The following is a 16963-nucleotide window of genomic DNA, read 5'->3' on the forward strand; positions in this document are numbered from 1 at the left end:
AAGTCAAGGCCCTACACCAGGCCTTGGCAGCGGAATGAACATTTAGCTCCGCATGTGCCCCAACATCGATGTTCTCTTTTATTATTGTACTTGGTCGCGTCCCAGTGTATTGTATTCGCCAGCTGCCTCACGTGTTAGGTTCTCAAAAATTTTGCTCAGCATGAACGGTCTCAGAAAATCCATTTGATCTGACCTGACTCTCCCCAAAACTGGTCCCCTGATTTTCCTTCATGTAAACGTCTTTTTTTGTGTGTTTTAGGTTCTGTCTAGCTCTCACAATCCAGCAAGAATGCATTTTACTCAACTTGTGCACAACTCTCTGTGCTCCGCGGGCAACATTCATTCACTTCAATTACAATTTTCTGAAACAAAACCACCCACTAATTTTGAGGGAATTTATTTAAACGTTTTATTAGCCCCTGCAAAACGCCCCACATTTTCAATCAAATTAATCTTCCGTTTTGCAGGAGACCACAGTTTTTACTTCCCGGCCACTTATAAAAGCAGCCAGCTTGGATCTCCCAGGAATTAAAACTCAGGTGAGTGTCTAGAGGATGACATCGAGAGAGAGACGCGAAGGATTTTCCATGAGCAATTTCCATGAGCCATCGTTCCTGCGCGAGTAAGCCGTTCTCCCCGACAGACCCAAGCCTGCTGGAAGACGAACCCCCATTAAAAAAGGGCGATTCGTATCCATCTTTCTGGTTCGTCCCAACATCCTAAATTTTTGTGACGCGGCCACATCAATTAGAATTTCGGCCACCAATTCTCTCCTCACATGAACCACGTCTCCCCAGCCCTGCGTTCTCAGCTGGTGGACCAAACGCATCTGAGCGCAAAGTCGTCCGTCCCCTCACGCCGCGCTCCGCATGTGTGGAGCGCGGTTGGCCATTTTTTTCACGTCGGGATCATTTTATTTTGTGTCAGTGGTTACTCACGTTTTATCGCTACAAACGGGTGATGCAATACTTACGAGCCAAGCCTCATGGGCAAAACACGCTGTCTATCCCTGTCAATTCTTGCTACAATGGGCTGCCGAGAAACATTACAATGTGTTTTAATTTTATTTTCGACTTCAAAAATTAAAACAGCAAGAAAAACAAAAACAACAAGAAGATTAAGTAAAGCAGGAAAAACAAGATAAGCAAGAAAAGCAAAAACAACAAGAAGAGCGCAAAAAGTATCAAGAGCACAAAACAAGACGGGCACAAAAAACACGAAGAGGACAAAAAACATAAAAAACAAAATGAGCAAGACAAGCAGAACGAGCATGAGGAACAAGAGGAAAATGAAGAACAAGATTTGAAAAAAGAGCAAGATGAGGACTAGAATCTGAAATATTGAAATCGATGCTCGTTAAGTGATAAATTTAATACAATCACTTGTGATTTTCAATGCTTTGTTGTCGCAATCAGGAACTCACCCTGGCACAATAAGCCGTTTCCCTTCCATCCCTTGTTACAATAACATGTAAAGTTTCCTTCAGTGTTGTTACAAGTCGCTTGTGCATGGCAGCTATCCGTATCATTACGACACCCATTTACATCTAAACACATTCAACCCTTGTTGGTATGTAAAACACTTTTAACTTTTGCGATGCACATTTGGCACACTGCAACAACAGCCAGATGACTTTTGCGATAAACATTTTATTATTTTATAGGCAAATGAATGAAAACAACTGACACTTAAAGCAAACATTTCATTCATATAATTCAACTGACAAATTTTGTTGGCATTACAGTGAAATTTCACTTGCTCAACAATAAATTATGAGTTAATGGTTAATGTTCAACCATAAGCATACGTAACCGAGTAACGTGATCAAGTTTAACATCTTCAAGTTTATTACATATAGAAACACAAAAACAAAAACACTTAAACTTGAAGATGTTAAACTTGATCACGTTACTCGGCTTCGTATGAAAAGGTTCAACAAAACAAACTCTATACAGAAGCTTTATCAGTGGTTAATGTGTAAGCAAAGGAAATGTGACAGATTGATGCCAATTATACTCGCACAACAATAGTTTACCTAAACAGCCGAAAGAATAATATAATAGTAGATCCGAACAAACGTGTCTTCCTTGTGTGTAGTTTCCCAATGTGTGCGACAAGTTCCCACTTGTCGAAGTAACAAAGATTCCATCCACAGCTGTTCAAAATAATAAATAGAAACGACTTTGGGAGATGATGTAAAACAATGAGCTGACTTGTCAAGCATCGGAAAAGCATAAAGAGTAGCGGAAGAACGTGACGTGTGACAGCCAACCCTCGGCTGGGAGACGGCACATTATGATGGTGATGGTGATGGTGATGATGGTGATGGTGATGGTGATGGTGATGGTGATGGTGATGGTGATGGTGATGGTGATGGTGATGGTGATGGTGATGGTGATGGTGATGGTGATGGTGATGGTGATTGTGATGGTGATGGTGATGGTGATGGTGAAACTTTATTTACTCGTGCCATTGACTAGTTGTCAGCAGCAGCAGACCGCCATCAAAAAGTGTAAACCGAGATATATGAACAATAAACAAGTGTCTATGTACTTAACTCCACTAAGCACAGTTGGGAAGGAATAATTGCTTCATATACTACAAAAATTTGTAGGTTAAAGCAGGGTAAAATGATAGATTTTTTATCACCATTTTTCGTTGGTTTGGTAATTGATAACTTTTCAAAACTGTTTTCGCAATTGAGTTACCAAGGCAGTTGAATGATTCAAATGTCATTCCACTCATACACGAACACGTTCCATTCGCGTTCATGCAAGTTATTTCTTCTGACTGGTCGCTGCTGAAAATAGTTCCATTCTCTTCCGTGGTAAGTGTCTGAAACACTACGATTGATAGACTAGCATTAGCACTTTTCCTATTTCATTATCATTTTATCAATTATGTATTAATTATATTTGATCTGGTAGAAGCAAAGAAGTATTTCAAAATTAACAGTGACTTCTATTAGGCTAATCTACGGTTTCAGTCTTATAAGTTTCAAGAGGCAACGTTGAGGAATAAAAAAGAACGTTTAGTTGATTTTCACAAAGACGTCCATATGAAAATCGTCTACTTTAGCTGTTAAAAGGAAAAGCGTCTATAGCTTATACAAATTCAATGAAATGCGACCATTCTTTTGTTTACAATTCTTGTAAATCTTTTGCGAAGAAATATGGCTAGATAGTTATTGACATAGAAAAGTTGAACTGCCCGCTAACAATCACAAACAAATGTAACATCACAGGTCGAATTCTCTTTTTTTGGTTGTTACAAATAATATTCACATAGTAGTCATAGTTTAATAATTTGTATGGTCATTGTTTTTGTTTTTTTCAGAAAAATTCCAAGACTCCACTTCACTGACACAATCTCTTAATGGTGGGCTGCACTCTAAATCGCGCAAAGTCACATTGGAACTATGATTTGGTTGTTCGGGCACGTTTGAGTTTTGATCATTTTTAATGTTTCGTTTTCGATTCCAAAGTGAAACGACAAAAAAATCATTGATTTTTGACATAATTTTGTTTTAACCAGCCCTATAGTATGCATATCTGCAATAAATATGTACGAACAAACAAACTGTGCAAAAAGTTTAAAAGAAACTATTTGTGTTGGAGTATCAGACGTACACAATTCACTTGTAAGCAATAAATAAGCTACGCCACGAAATTTCCTCAATAGGTTTGAAGTAGTTAAACCAATCGAATGAACTGCATGGAAAAATATTATTTACCTGTACAATTGACCACAGGGTATATGAAAACGTCCAAACATTTGCAGTTTTGATCTTTGTTTACACATTGTGGGGATGCAGCGGCTCCATCATTCGTGGTAACAATCAATCCATCCACATCTAATGAATTATCAGCAATGGTAGTTTGGTTAGCATTTGTTATGTTTACCATAGTTCATTTATGAAGTAAAGCTCAGTGTCTTACATTGAACATAGCAAATGTGTTTAGAAACTTCTTCTCAGTTTTTGTTTCATATTAGAAATACAATCAACACAATTAACAAATTTGTAATGCTATGAAGTTGGTTCACATTTTAGAAAACATCTGAATGAAATTACAATATAAGCTAACATGATAAATTAGACAACAATCTCCATCAGGCATCCAAAGCACTCTGTATTATATGGGATGTGATTTAAGGTGCTACCCAGACAGACAACAGTCGTTTTGTACATTGATATAAAATCTGTAGAACTAAATCGATGTCATAATGATTGATGTTCTAGCCGGAAGCGTTATCCCTAAACAAATCAATTCTATGTAACTCACGAAACGTGAAATTAGCTTGTTTTGAATAGATAAATATCAACACCACAAGCTGATTTGAAGAACAATAAGAATAACAATGACACAAGAAAAGCAAGAAGACCAGGATGGGAAGGACCAACAAAAAAACAAAAATAAAAGTAGCAATAAGAGCAAGAGGAACATGTGGAGAAAGATGAGAATCATAAGCAAGAAGAGCAAGAAAAGCAAAAAAGAATAATGTCATATATTATAGTCGATATTTTATTAATTATGATGAAACCAAATTAAGGAAAATATGGTATAGGTTTTTGCATAAATAAACAGCAAAATTGCTTTTTACATATGTAAAAAGCAAATTAGAAAAACTGTGTTGGAACAACTTAGGAATCGTTTGTGATAAGTCCATGTTTATTTACAAACACAACGTCTCACCTGAACAATGGGATCCGTTTCCAGTGTAACCATCCAAACACGTACACGTAAAATTTCCAAGAGTGTTATTACACATGGCGTGTTCTTCGTCACAATTATCCAAACCATCCACACACTCATCGATATCTGTTAATTTTGTTGAAATTATACTAAATGTCCCAAACACCCACAAAAGTGATGGGAAGAATACTTTTATTCGTAAACGAATACTACAAGAGTACCGGTAAGTTAATTTATGGGCGGCTGTAATAAGACCAAGAAAATAAAAAGTTTAATGGTGCAAAAAGATTAAAACTTACACTAGGCTGAAAATTCGGTTTTAAAATTAACAGAATTAGAAAAGTTTCAGACAACGTCATGTTTGTAAAAACATTAAATAAGTTCTAATTTTGTTCCTACTTCAAAAGTTATAAAAACAAGACGAGCTAGAAAAGCAAAAAGAAAAATAGGCAGACTAAAACGAAGTGAAGGAAAGCGTTGGAAGAGCAGGAAGAGAATAAACAGAAAGAAGAGAAAGACAGGTAGGAAGAGAAGAAAGTGAATTAAGACTAAAAAGAATGATAAGAAAAAAAACAAACGAGAAAAGCATTAGGAGCCGGATGGTCAACAAGAGCATTAAGAGCAAAATAAAGAAAAAGAATAAAAGAAGCGATAAGAGCAATAAAAATAATGTCATATATTAAACTCGATTACTCGTTGTAATGAAACCGACTTAGCAATAATATAATTTTTGCTTACGGTATGTGAACAGAAAATTAGAAACACTTTGTTGAAATAACTTAGGAATCGTTTTTGATAAGTCCATGTCTATTTACAAACACAACGTCTCACCTGAACAATGGGATCCGTTTCCAGTGTAACCATCCAAACACGTACACGTAAAACTTCCTTCAGTGTTGCTACACGTGGCATGTTGTTTGTCACAATTGTCCAAACCATCCGCACACTCATCGATATCTGTTAATTTTGTTAAAATGACACTAAATATCCCAAACACACATAATAATGATGAGAAGATTAATTTTAATCATAAACTATTAGTGAAAGAGTAATATAGTTTATGGGCGGCTGTAATAAGACCATGAGAATAAAACGTATAGTGGTGGAAAAAGGAAAAACCTAGACTAAGAGGAAGTTGACTTTTAAATTTTTACAGAATTAAGCAAGGAGGGTAGTTAAACAAGAAAAGCATGAAAAGCAAGAAGAGTAGGAAGAACAGAAAAAAGCAAAAAAAGCAGGAATTTCAAAAACAACAACAAGAAAAAGAACAAAACAAGATGCGAGCGAGAAAGGGAGGAAGAGCATAGAGATCAGATAAGGCACAAAGTGACAAAAGCAGGTAAGGCACTGAGAGCAAAAAACATGAAGCATAGAAAGAATATAAGAGCAGGAAGAGAAAATACAGTAAAAAGAGCAGGAAGAGCAACTACAGTAGAAAGAGCATAAAAAGTAAGAAGAGCAAGAAGAGTAGGATAAACATAGGATCAAAAAGGACTTAGAGGAAAATAGAAGAAAGAAAAATAGTATAGAGAGCAATAAGAGCAAGAAGAATACTGTCATGTATTAAAGTCGATTGCTCGTTAATTATGATGAAACCGAATTTAATGAAAATTTATTTTTTACGTATGTAAACAGCAAATTAGAAACATTGTGCTGAAAAAACTTAGGAATCGTTTGTGATAAGTCCATGCCTGGTTACAAACACAACGTCTCACCTGAACAATGGGATCCGTTTCCAGTGTAGCCATCCAAACACGTACACGTAAAATTTCCAAGGGTGTTGTTACACATGGCGTGTTCTTTGTCACAATTGTCCAAACCATCCAGACACTCATCGATATCTGTCAATTTTGTTAAAATGACGATAAATATCCTAAACACAATTTTTCGCTCTTGTTTTCAAGTTTCGCAAGACAAGACACAAGAGAGAATATTACTAATCAACGACTGTTCGTGTTATTTCACTTGCAGTTAAGAAAAGTTGCTTGCTATTTTTTAGCTATTGGTGGGTTTACGAGTAGCGTTAATGTTACTACCACTGCAATGAATACCGATTCTAACCACGTAGCTTTATGTGCGTGTCTTGTATGTCTCTTGAATGATTGCAGATGACTTTGGTAAAAAATGTTGTAGCTGAAAACGTACATAAGTAACAACAATAAAAAAATATTCAGTTTGCAAATGTAGCATATCTTTCAGTCGTTGATTGCAAATTACTAGCACATAATTGTCAATTACTCGCTAAAACGCAACTAACATTCTAGTCCAAGGGTCTCAAACACGCGGCCGCGAGTAGTTTTGGTGCGGCTCGTGATGCATTTTTTAAAATTTTAAATCATTATACGGTAGATATTTTTTCTATGGATTTAAAAAAATAAAATGCATTCTAAAACTGCTCAAAAATCTGAACATGCCCATCAAACTTCACAAAACTTTTTAGCACCACTGCCGTGTCATTTTATTGCGTGCGAAAAACTCGTATTGTTACATTACAATCACATTGCATATTCACTTATCGTTTCCTTATCGCAATGGAAACATTGGTATTTTTTGAAGTCAATTCTTCAAGTGTTTAGTTTTTTCCGGGCTTTTGAAAGTTGACAAGTGAATAAAAAAATAACAGTAACCTCTCAAGTACTTTTGACTTTTTTATTTCTTTCAAAAAATTGTCTAGGCCAGGGGTCCGCAAATACTTTTTGGTGCGACCCAAAAAGCAATCGTTCGAAATCTTCGCGACTCAAACGTTTCGGAAGTACATAATTTTGCGCAAAACACTTTGCAAATTAATATCAATTCCAATACGGTGGTCCCCGCTTATGAAGGCCACATCGGGACCGGACGATTTTGGCTTATTAAGCAGGGGACAATTTTCTACCTTCTATACCTTCAGTAATTCCGGAATGGGCCAAATTAGGCTTAATAAGCGGGTGGACATGTTAACCTTGTGCTTTGTCGTGCAAGCCTCTTGGGCCGAGGGTTTACTCAATCCTTTTACCGCCCCTGACCCAAGATATTCCCGGACTACACTGGAAGGCTACTAGAGCTACTAGACTACACTGGAAGGCTACTAAGGCTACTATAGAGAGCAGTCATCAGTTTTTAGTTTCATCATCCATCACACACAGACCTTCCACTCTGTTAGATGGTTTGAAAATGGTACAATCATTGATGATGTGGTCTGCAGTCTGTTCCTTGGCACCACAATCACAGGAGGAGAAAGAGGCCGATTCCCCATTGGTGCATGGATGCGCGGAAAAACCCGACACCCGTACGAAGACAGTTGAGGCGCACTCATGCTTGTCTTTGTAGTGTCAGGCCGATGGAGCATGTGTCGGCGTCGGAAATGAAAGAATGGAGTCTGGTGGTACTTGACTTCCTTTCATAATTCCAATTATAGTCTGCCCAAGTAGCCGCAGAGATGAAGTTCATCTGCATCGTTGATCAGAAATTGAGCGACTAGCACGAATGGGTGTCTTGATTTCAGTCGACTGGGGTGCTGGTTTGGGGGAGCAGAGATCTTGTGGTGGAGAAGATGGTTAGGCTCTAGTGCCCGTCGGCCAAGAAACAGAGTGGCCTCTTCGCGACGAAGCTCAGCAGGTTGGATGCCAGCGAGAATGGCAAAATTGTCCAATGGTGTTGGACGCAGGCATCCGGTCACTGTGCCCAGGACGCTGTTTATAGCAGTGTTGGTGTTATGGCAGTGAGTACTGCAGCACCAAACAGGTGCACAGTACTCTGCTGAAGAGTAGACAAGAGCTAAATCTGCTATACGCAAGTGTCAGCACTCGGCCCCCAGTTGTGGCCTGCCAGGCGCTTGAGTAGTGCAGCGCGGGATGTAATTTTCTTGCGCAGTGACACCAAATGTTGGAGGTATGTGTACGATCTGTCTAGTGCCACCCCACGATATTTTGGTTCGGGGGCAGAAAGACAGAAGTTTTCCATTGTAGCTCACGATCAGCTTCCCGATTTTGTAGGTAGGAAAGCTGTCGCCAATGCTTTGGTTTCGCTTGGTTTCAATCGCCAGTTCTGGAGATAAGCTGAGAGAGTTTTCATGCCATGCCTCAAGGTGTCTTCCAGGCTATATAACCGTGGGCTTAATTACTGTAGCCTACTGCAATCGAAAGTATGAATTTTCTTGTAGCCTAAATTACCAAATTGTACAAAACTCAGCACATCAAAAACTATATGATTGTAATTATTTTTGCCATACAAGTTATATTTATGGTAAGTTTTAACCGTTTTGCGACCCACTGTGGATGGTCTCGCAACCCAAGTTTGGGTCGCGAGACCATCCACAGTGGACCCCTGGTCTAGGCAACTACTAATACATACTCTACCAGTTAACTAAGTATAATCGAACTACTAAGGCTAATCTCATGGCTAGGATCTGATCAACCGCAACAACTTGATATCGACTTCACTTCGGTCAAAATTATTGACATGAAATCCAGACCTCCACGAATCTTGCTTCGGTCATCGCGTGGAAATGATTACGCGTCTCGCAAACGACCCGACAAGGAAATCTTTCATTCCGGGACCAATGAAACGTTATGCAAACGTAGCCGGTAGACTGGTAGGAAATTGGGTGTTAAATTTTTACGGAATTGAGATAATTTCAAATACGTTTGTCATGAAACTCATAACATTACAATGTATTTAATTTTGTTTCCTACTTCAAAATTTAGAAAAGCAAGAAGAGCAGGAAGAACATGAGAAACAAGACGAGCAAAAAGATCATGATGAGCACTATGTTCAAGAGCAAACTGAGATCTAGAAGTTCAAATCTGAAATAATGAAATCGATCTCTCGTTAAATATAGTTACTAGATGTGATAAATTTATTACAATTGCTTGTGATTTTCAATGCTTTGTTGTAGCAATCAAGAACTCACCCTGGCACAATAAGCCGTTTCCCTTCCATCCCTTGTTACAATAACATGTAAAATTTCCTTCAGTGGTGTTACAAGTTGCTTGTACATGACAGCTATCCGTACCATTAGAACACCCATTCACATCTAAACACATTCAACCCTTGTTGATATGTAAAACACATTTGACTTTTACTTTGCACACTTCAAACACGATGACGACAGCCAGATGACTTTTGCGACAAACATTTTATCATTTTTAAGGAAAATGAATGAAAACTATTGACAGTTAGCATACAATAAATTCACATAATTAACCTTATCTTAATACGAGCTGTTTTCATACGCGGAATGTGCGTCACGGGTTATCTCAGCCCGTGCTAATTAATCGCTAATAACGGTATCTATGAAAATCACAGAGCCAAAATATTTTACAAGATAATAGCCATGTGTATTGTGCATATTGAAATTGAATTTTTACCAAACAATTTTTTGAAATTTATTGTTTGAGATGAAAAAACGTCAGAAAGTCGATTTTTATTCTAATTTCCAGAAAATAGCTTCAAAATTGAAATTTTTGAATTATAACATAAAGTAATGCTAAACTAAACAAAAAAGTTACTTTTGCTCATAAATATAAGGCATTTTTGGGTGTTTTTACATTTAAAATGACAGTAAATGCACTAACATTTATATTGCACTAACATTAACATATATATAACAAGCATTGCACGAATGTGTCTAGCTATCTGAGACGAAATGCTTATTGTGAAGGGCAGAAAGGTAGAAAAATGACCAGTGTATGTTTAGAAAATTTGCAAAGAATAAAAACTAAAGGTCAAGAAATTTCACATTTCCTGCATAATTCCTTCTGTGAAATATTTCACTACTAGAGTTGGGCGTCCTCATAAAGCCCCGTGTCACTACAGATGACATTAGACTAAATTGACGAGCTCAACAATAAATTATGAGTTAATGGAGAGAAATGTGACAGATTGCTGTCAATTATGCTCACACAACAATAGTTTACCTGAACAACCGAAAGAATAATATAAGAGTAGATCCGAACAAACGTGTCTTCCTTGTGTGTAGTTCCCCAATGTGTGCGACAAGTTCCCACTTGTTGAAGTAACAAAGAATCCATCTACATCTGTTCAAAATAACAAATAGAAACGACTTTGGCAGATGATGTAAAACAATGGGCTGACTTGTCAAGCATCGGTAAAACAAAAAGAGTAGCGGAAGAACGTGACGTGTGGAAGTAATTAACTTTCGGCTAGAAGACGGCACATGATGATGATGATGAAACATTATTTTAGCAAATGTAAATAATTTGCATTGTTTCATCAGGTTTTACAGTAGTTCTTTGTAAATAGAAAAAAATAAAATGACACTTTTTCTTTCACCTCTAAAGACTTTTGTTTAGTAAATATATTTTTCGAAAACATTTGACTTTTGTTAAATCGACTTTTGGCTTTGTAATTTGTAGCATTGCTCGATAATATTTTGTGGTCTTTAATTACGATGCTGTCAGTGAAAGTAAAACTACATCGGATCACAAAAAACACTATGGAGGAAAGCTACAATTCTAAAAATATAAAATGATTTCGAAAACATGATATTTTCTGAAAGTTGGTATATTAATCAAAAGTCTCATGTAATAAATCGAAATCATGATATTTGACATATTAATAACTAAAATTGTATTGAACTCCTGATAAGCCAGTTCACGTTGTTTTTGTTTGTTAAATAGTTTACCAGTTCATCACTAACAAAACTCAGTGATAGTTGAGCTTATTTTAAGTTACTACTCGTGCTATTAACTAGTTGTCAGCAGCAGCAGCAGACCGTCACCACAGACTGTAAAACGAGAGCTATGAGCAATAAACAAGAGTCAATTTGCTTACCTCCACCAAGCACACTTGGGAAGGAATAATTGCTTTCAATACTACAAATTTTGTAGCTGATAGCAAGGTAAAACTATAGATTTTTTATCACCATTTTTCGTTGGTTTGATAAATGATAACTTTCTAAATTGTTTTCACAATTGAGTTACCAAGGCAGTTGAATGATTCCAATGTCATCCCACTCATACACGAACACGTTCCATTCACGTTGATGCAATTTATTTCTTCTGACTGGTTGCTGCTGAAAATAGTTCCATTCTCTTCCGTGGTAAGTGTCTGAAACGCTAAGGTTGATAGACTAGCATTAGCATTTTATCACTGTCGTATTTCATTAGGATTTCATCAATTATGTATTAATTATATTTGATATGGTAGAAGCAAGGAAGTATTTTAAAATTAACAGTGACTTCTATTAATCTACGGTTTCAGTCATAAGTTTCAAGAGGCAACGGTAAGGAATAAAAAAGCACGTTTAGTTTATTTTCATAAAGACGTCCATATGAAAATCGTCTACTTTAGCTGTTAAAAGGAAAAGCGTCTATAGCTTATACAAATTCAATGAAATGCGACCATTCTTTTGTTTACAAGTCTTTGCGAAGAAGTAGGCTAGACAGTAATTGACATGGAAAAGTTGAGCTGCACGCTAACAATCACAAACAAATATAACATCACAAGTCGGATTCTCTTTGTTAGGTTGTTACAAACAATATTCACATAGTAGTCATAGTTTAATGTCAAATCATAGTAGTCATAGTTTAATGATTTGTACAGTAATTATTTTTGTTTTTCCAGAAAAATACCAAGATTCCACTTCACTGACACAATCTCTTAATGGTGGGCTGCACTCTAAATCGCGCAAAGTCACATTGGAACTACGGTTTGGTTGTTGGGGCACTTTTTTGAGTTTTGATCATTTTTAATGTTTCGTTTTCGATTCCAAAGTGAAGCAACAACAAAAAACTTTGATTTAGACGAAGTACAAAATTCACTTGTAAGCAATAAATAAGCTACGCCACGAAATTTCCTCAATAGGTTTGAAGTAGTTAAACCAATCGAATGAACTGGATGGAAAAATATTATTTACCTGTACAATTGACCACAGGGTATATGAAAACGTCCAAACATGTGCAGTTTCCATCTGTATCTACACATTGTGGAGAAGCAGCGGCTCCATCATTCGTGGTAAAAATCAATCCATCCACATCTAATCAATTATCAGCAATGGTAGTTTGGTTAACATTTGTTATGTTTACCTTAGTTCATTTATGAAGTAAAGCTCAGTGTCTTACATTGAACATAGCAAATGTGTTTAGAAATTTCTTCACAGTTTTAGTTTCATATTAGAAATACAATCAACGCAATTAACAAATTTATAATGCTATGAAATTGGTCCACATTTTAGAAAACATCTGAGTAGTATAGAAAGTATGAATGGACTTGTAAATGAAATAACCTCAAGTGGTGACGCCACTAGCACAAGCACATTTGATTTTATACCACAAGCACATTTGATTTTATGTCAGAATTGAAAACCTAAATTGTGTTCTCACGGGAATTAGCTCACCACATTAATGTTTTTGATAAAATGGCTGATAAAAAAGCATCATATTATGAAATAAGCGGGTAATTGAAAAATGCTCATAACAAATACAAAACAGAGATTTTATATAAAGTCGCGTAGTGAAAAATGAATCTTCCCTAGCAAAAACATTTGATGCAATCAACAGGCATACGCATCCAAGCATCAAAAATGGTGGCTCTAAGTGGTGAAGTTATAAAGAACACCCAAATAAACAGTTATAGAACAAATTGTTTTAACATATACTTCTACAATCTGACAACTAGAAAAAAATCAACAAACTCAACGCAATCTACATCACAAATTGTTATTTAAACTTAAGACAAGCATGCACAAATAACAACTCTAGCAGAATGCGGGCAAAAATTTTGCAACACGTAATGACACCTGATGATAAAAACACTCAAACAAATCTACAAGCACAGATTTTAACGTTACAAATTATGCAACAGGAACTTGTGATACTTTGTTTTAGTTTCTTAAGCTTGTAAAAACAAAATTGTAATTTGCTGAAAAATATTTTTAAGTTTGTAAAAAGAAAATTTAAGTTTGTGTCTTAAAATAATTTTTCATGTGTATGTTTTTAGAGGTAGACTTTCAGATTACAATTTGTTGAAAACTATTTTTTTTTATTTTAAGTTTGTAAGTTATGGAACTTGTAAGTTGGTTAATTTATTTTAGTTGTAGGCTTTGCAATAAAAACTTTGTGATTTGTTAAAATTATTGTTCAGTTTGTAAACGAAAAGTTAAGTTGTGATTTAAAATAATTTTTCGTGTGTATGTTATTAGAATAATTTTTTTAGTTTACAATTTGTCAAAACTACTTTTTTTAGTTTGTAAAACAAAACTTGACTATTTTTTTTATCTAAAATAATTTTTCGTGAGTATTTTCTTTGAGCAAACCTTTCATCATGTTTCCTTATTTCACATTTATTAACTTTACAACATTACATTTGAATAATGTAAACTTGAATACTTGATATTTGATTTAACTTATAAATTAATTAAGATAATAATAACTCAAATTGATAGTTTTATTGTACATAGCTTTGTTTTGAAACAAGAAAAAATTATGATAATGTTCAGTTTACAATAACTTATCACTACTTATTGCGAATTAATGTGAGTTATTCTAAGATTGATATTAGGTTTTCTTATTTCTAAAAAATAATACATCGGCTTATCTATTTTTTTATATGTTGCACAATTCAGTGTTTAAAGTTTTTAGAGTAAAAAATCAAGATGAGATATTCCAACAACTTTAAGCGTATTTCCAGCAACTTAAAGCACACTTATGATTTGCAAACTCTTAATTGCTTTTGTAATCTTAATCTAAAAATCATAAAATACTTTGGATGTGTCACATGAGACTTTTTAAACGGCAACACCGTTTACTTAAGGTTTCACCCTCATTCTGTTCTGAAGGTTTTATTGTTGAGCTGTTGGATCCGTGATCGATCCCACGCTTACATTTGTAAAAAGGATTAGTGCCTTGTTTATACTATGGTCACAAGTTTTTTTTCACATTTTCAACCCAAAAAATAAAAAAATATACATATACATATATATATATATTCTTATTATTTATATATATATATATATCATAAGAATAATAATGTTCTATTTGAATAAGACCTTCTGATGATCCTTTAAAGGTTAAACAGGCTGTTAAGGATTCAGATACTAATAACTATATTTGATTTTATATATAAAGAATATAATAAAAAGATATAATTTTATAGGATAATCTAGTTATAATATGTTGGTGAATGTTTTACATTATCTTAGAATTTGTTTGATAGCAAAAATAACCAAAAATAACCATGCGTGTGTTTAACAAAAATAACATGGGTTGAAAATGTGAAAAAAAACTTGTGACCATGGTATAAACAAGGCACTAATCCGTTTCACAAATGTAAGCGTGGGATCGATCACGAATCCAACAGCTCTACAATGAAACCTTCAGAACAGAATGAGGGTGAAACCTTAAGTAAACGGTGTTGCCGTTTAAAAAGTCTCATGTGACACATCCAAAGTATTTTATGACTTTTAGATTAAGATTACAAAAGCAATTAAGAGTTTGCAAATCATAAGTGTGCTTTAAGTTGCTGGAAATACGCTTAAAGTTGTTGGAATATCTCATCTTGATTTTTTACTCTAAAAACTTTAAACACTGAATTGTGCAACATATAAAAAAATAGATAAGCCGATGTATTATTTTTTAGAAATAAGAAAACCTAATATCAATCTAAGAATAACTCACATTAATTTGCAATAAGTAGTAATAAATTATTGTAAACTAAACATTATCATAATTTTTTCTTGTTTCAAACGAAGCTATGTACAATAAAACTATCAATTTGAGTTATTATTATCTTAATTAATTTATAAGTTAAATCGAATATCAAGTTTACATTATTCAAATATAATTTTGTAAAGTTAATAAATGTGAAATAAGGAAACATGATGAAAGGTTTGCTCAAAGACACACGAAAAATTATATTAAATAAAAAAATAGTCAAGTTTTGTTTACAAACTAAAAAAAGTAGTTTTGACAAATTGTAAACTAAAAAAATTATTCTAATAACATACACACGAAAAATTATTTTAAATCACAACTTAACTTTTCGTTTACAAACTGAACAATAATTTTAACAAATCACAAAGTTTTCATTGCAAAGCCTACAACTAAAATAAATTAACAAACTACAAACTTACAAGTTCCATAACTTACAAACTTAAAATAAAAAAAAAATAGTTTTCAACAAATTGTAATCTGAAAGTCTACCTCTAAAAACATACACATGAAAAATTATTTTAAGTCACAAACTTAAATTTTCTTTTTACAAACTTAAAAATATTTTTCAGCAAATTACAATTTTGTTTTTACAAGCTTAAGAAACTACAACAAAGTATCACAAGTTCCTGTTGCATAATTTGTAACGTTAAAATCTGTGTTCATAGATTTGTTTGTGTGTTTTTATCATCAGGTGTCATTACGTGTTGCAAAATTTGTGCCCGCATTCTGCTAGAGTTGGTATTTGTTCATGCTTGTCTTAAGTTTAGATAACAACTTGTGATGTAGATTGCGTTGAGTTTGTTGATTTTTTTCTAGTTGTCAGATTGTAGAAGTATATGTTACAAAAATTTGTTCTATAGCTGTTCATTTGAGTGTTCTCTATAGCTTCACCGGTTAGAGTCACCATTTTTGATGCTTGGATGCGTATGCCTGTTGATTGCATTATATGTTTTAGCTAGGGAAGATTCATTTTTCACCACGCAACTCTATATAAAATCTCTGTTTTATATATGTTATGAGCATTTTTCAATTACCCGCTTATTTCATAATATGACACCTTTTTATCAGCCTTTTTATCAGAAATATTAATGTGGTGAGCTAATTCCCGTGAGAACACAATTTAGGTTTTCAATTCTGACATAAAATCAAATGTGCTTGTGGTATAAAATCAAATGTGCTTGTGGTATAAAATCAAATGTGCTTGTGGTATAAAATCAAATGTGCTTGTGACGTCACCACTTAAGGTTCTTACATTTACAAGCCCATTCATACTTTTTATACTAGTCATCTGAATGAAAATAAAATATAAGCTAACATTGTAAAGTAGATAACACTCTCCATCATGCATCCAAAGCACTCTGTATTATCTGGGGTGTGATTTAAAGTGCTACCCAGACAGGCAACAGTCGTTTTGTACATTGATATAACATCTGTAGAACTAAATCGATGTTATAATGACTGATTTGCTGGCTGGAAGCGTTCTCCCTAAACAAGTCAATTCTATGTAACTCACGAAACGTGAAATTAGCTTGTTTTAAATAGATAAATATCAACACCACAAGCTGATTTGAAGAACAATAAGAATAACAATGAGAACACGAAAAGCAAGAAGAGCAA

At 34.6% G+C, this 16963-nt stretch overlaps 1 protein-coding gene across 1 annotated transcript in view; it reads right to left on the reverse strand.

Annotated features, from left to right (window-relative positions):
• Positions 1–3031: 3031 nt before the first annotated feature.
• Positions 3032–16963, reverse strand: part of LOC145780668 (uncharacterized) — a 96024-nt gene continuing 82092 nt past the window's right edge. Inside the window, exons 14-18 of the mRNA XM_082592289.1 lie at positions 6410–6535; positions 5526–5651; positions 4695–4820; positions 3734–3853; positions 3032–3078 (exon numbers count right to left, since the gene is read on the reverse strand). Of these exons, the coding sequence (XP_082448415.1) occupies positions 3032–3078; positions 3734–3853; positions 4695–4820; positions 5526–5651; positions 6410–6535 (545 nt within the window). The remainder of the gene's footprint in view (positions 3079–3733; positions 3854–4694; positions 4821–5525; positions 5652–6409; positions 6536–16963) is intronic.

The sequence above is a fragment of the Aplidium turbinatum genome, chromosome 12, assembly GCF_918807975.1.
Source record: "Aplidium turbinatum chromosome 12, kaAplTurb1.1, whole genome shotgun sequence".
NCBI lineage: Eukaryota > Metazoa > Chordata > Ascidiacea > Aplousobranchia > Polyclinidae > Aplidium > Aplidium turbinatum.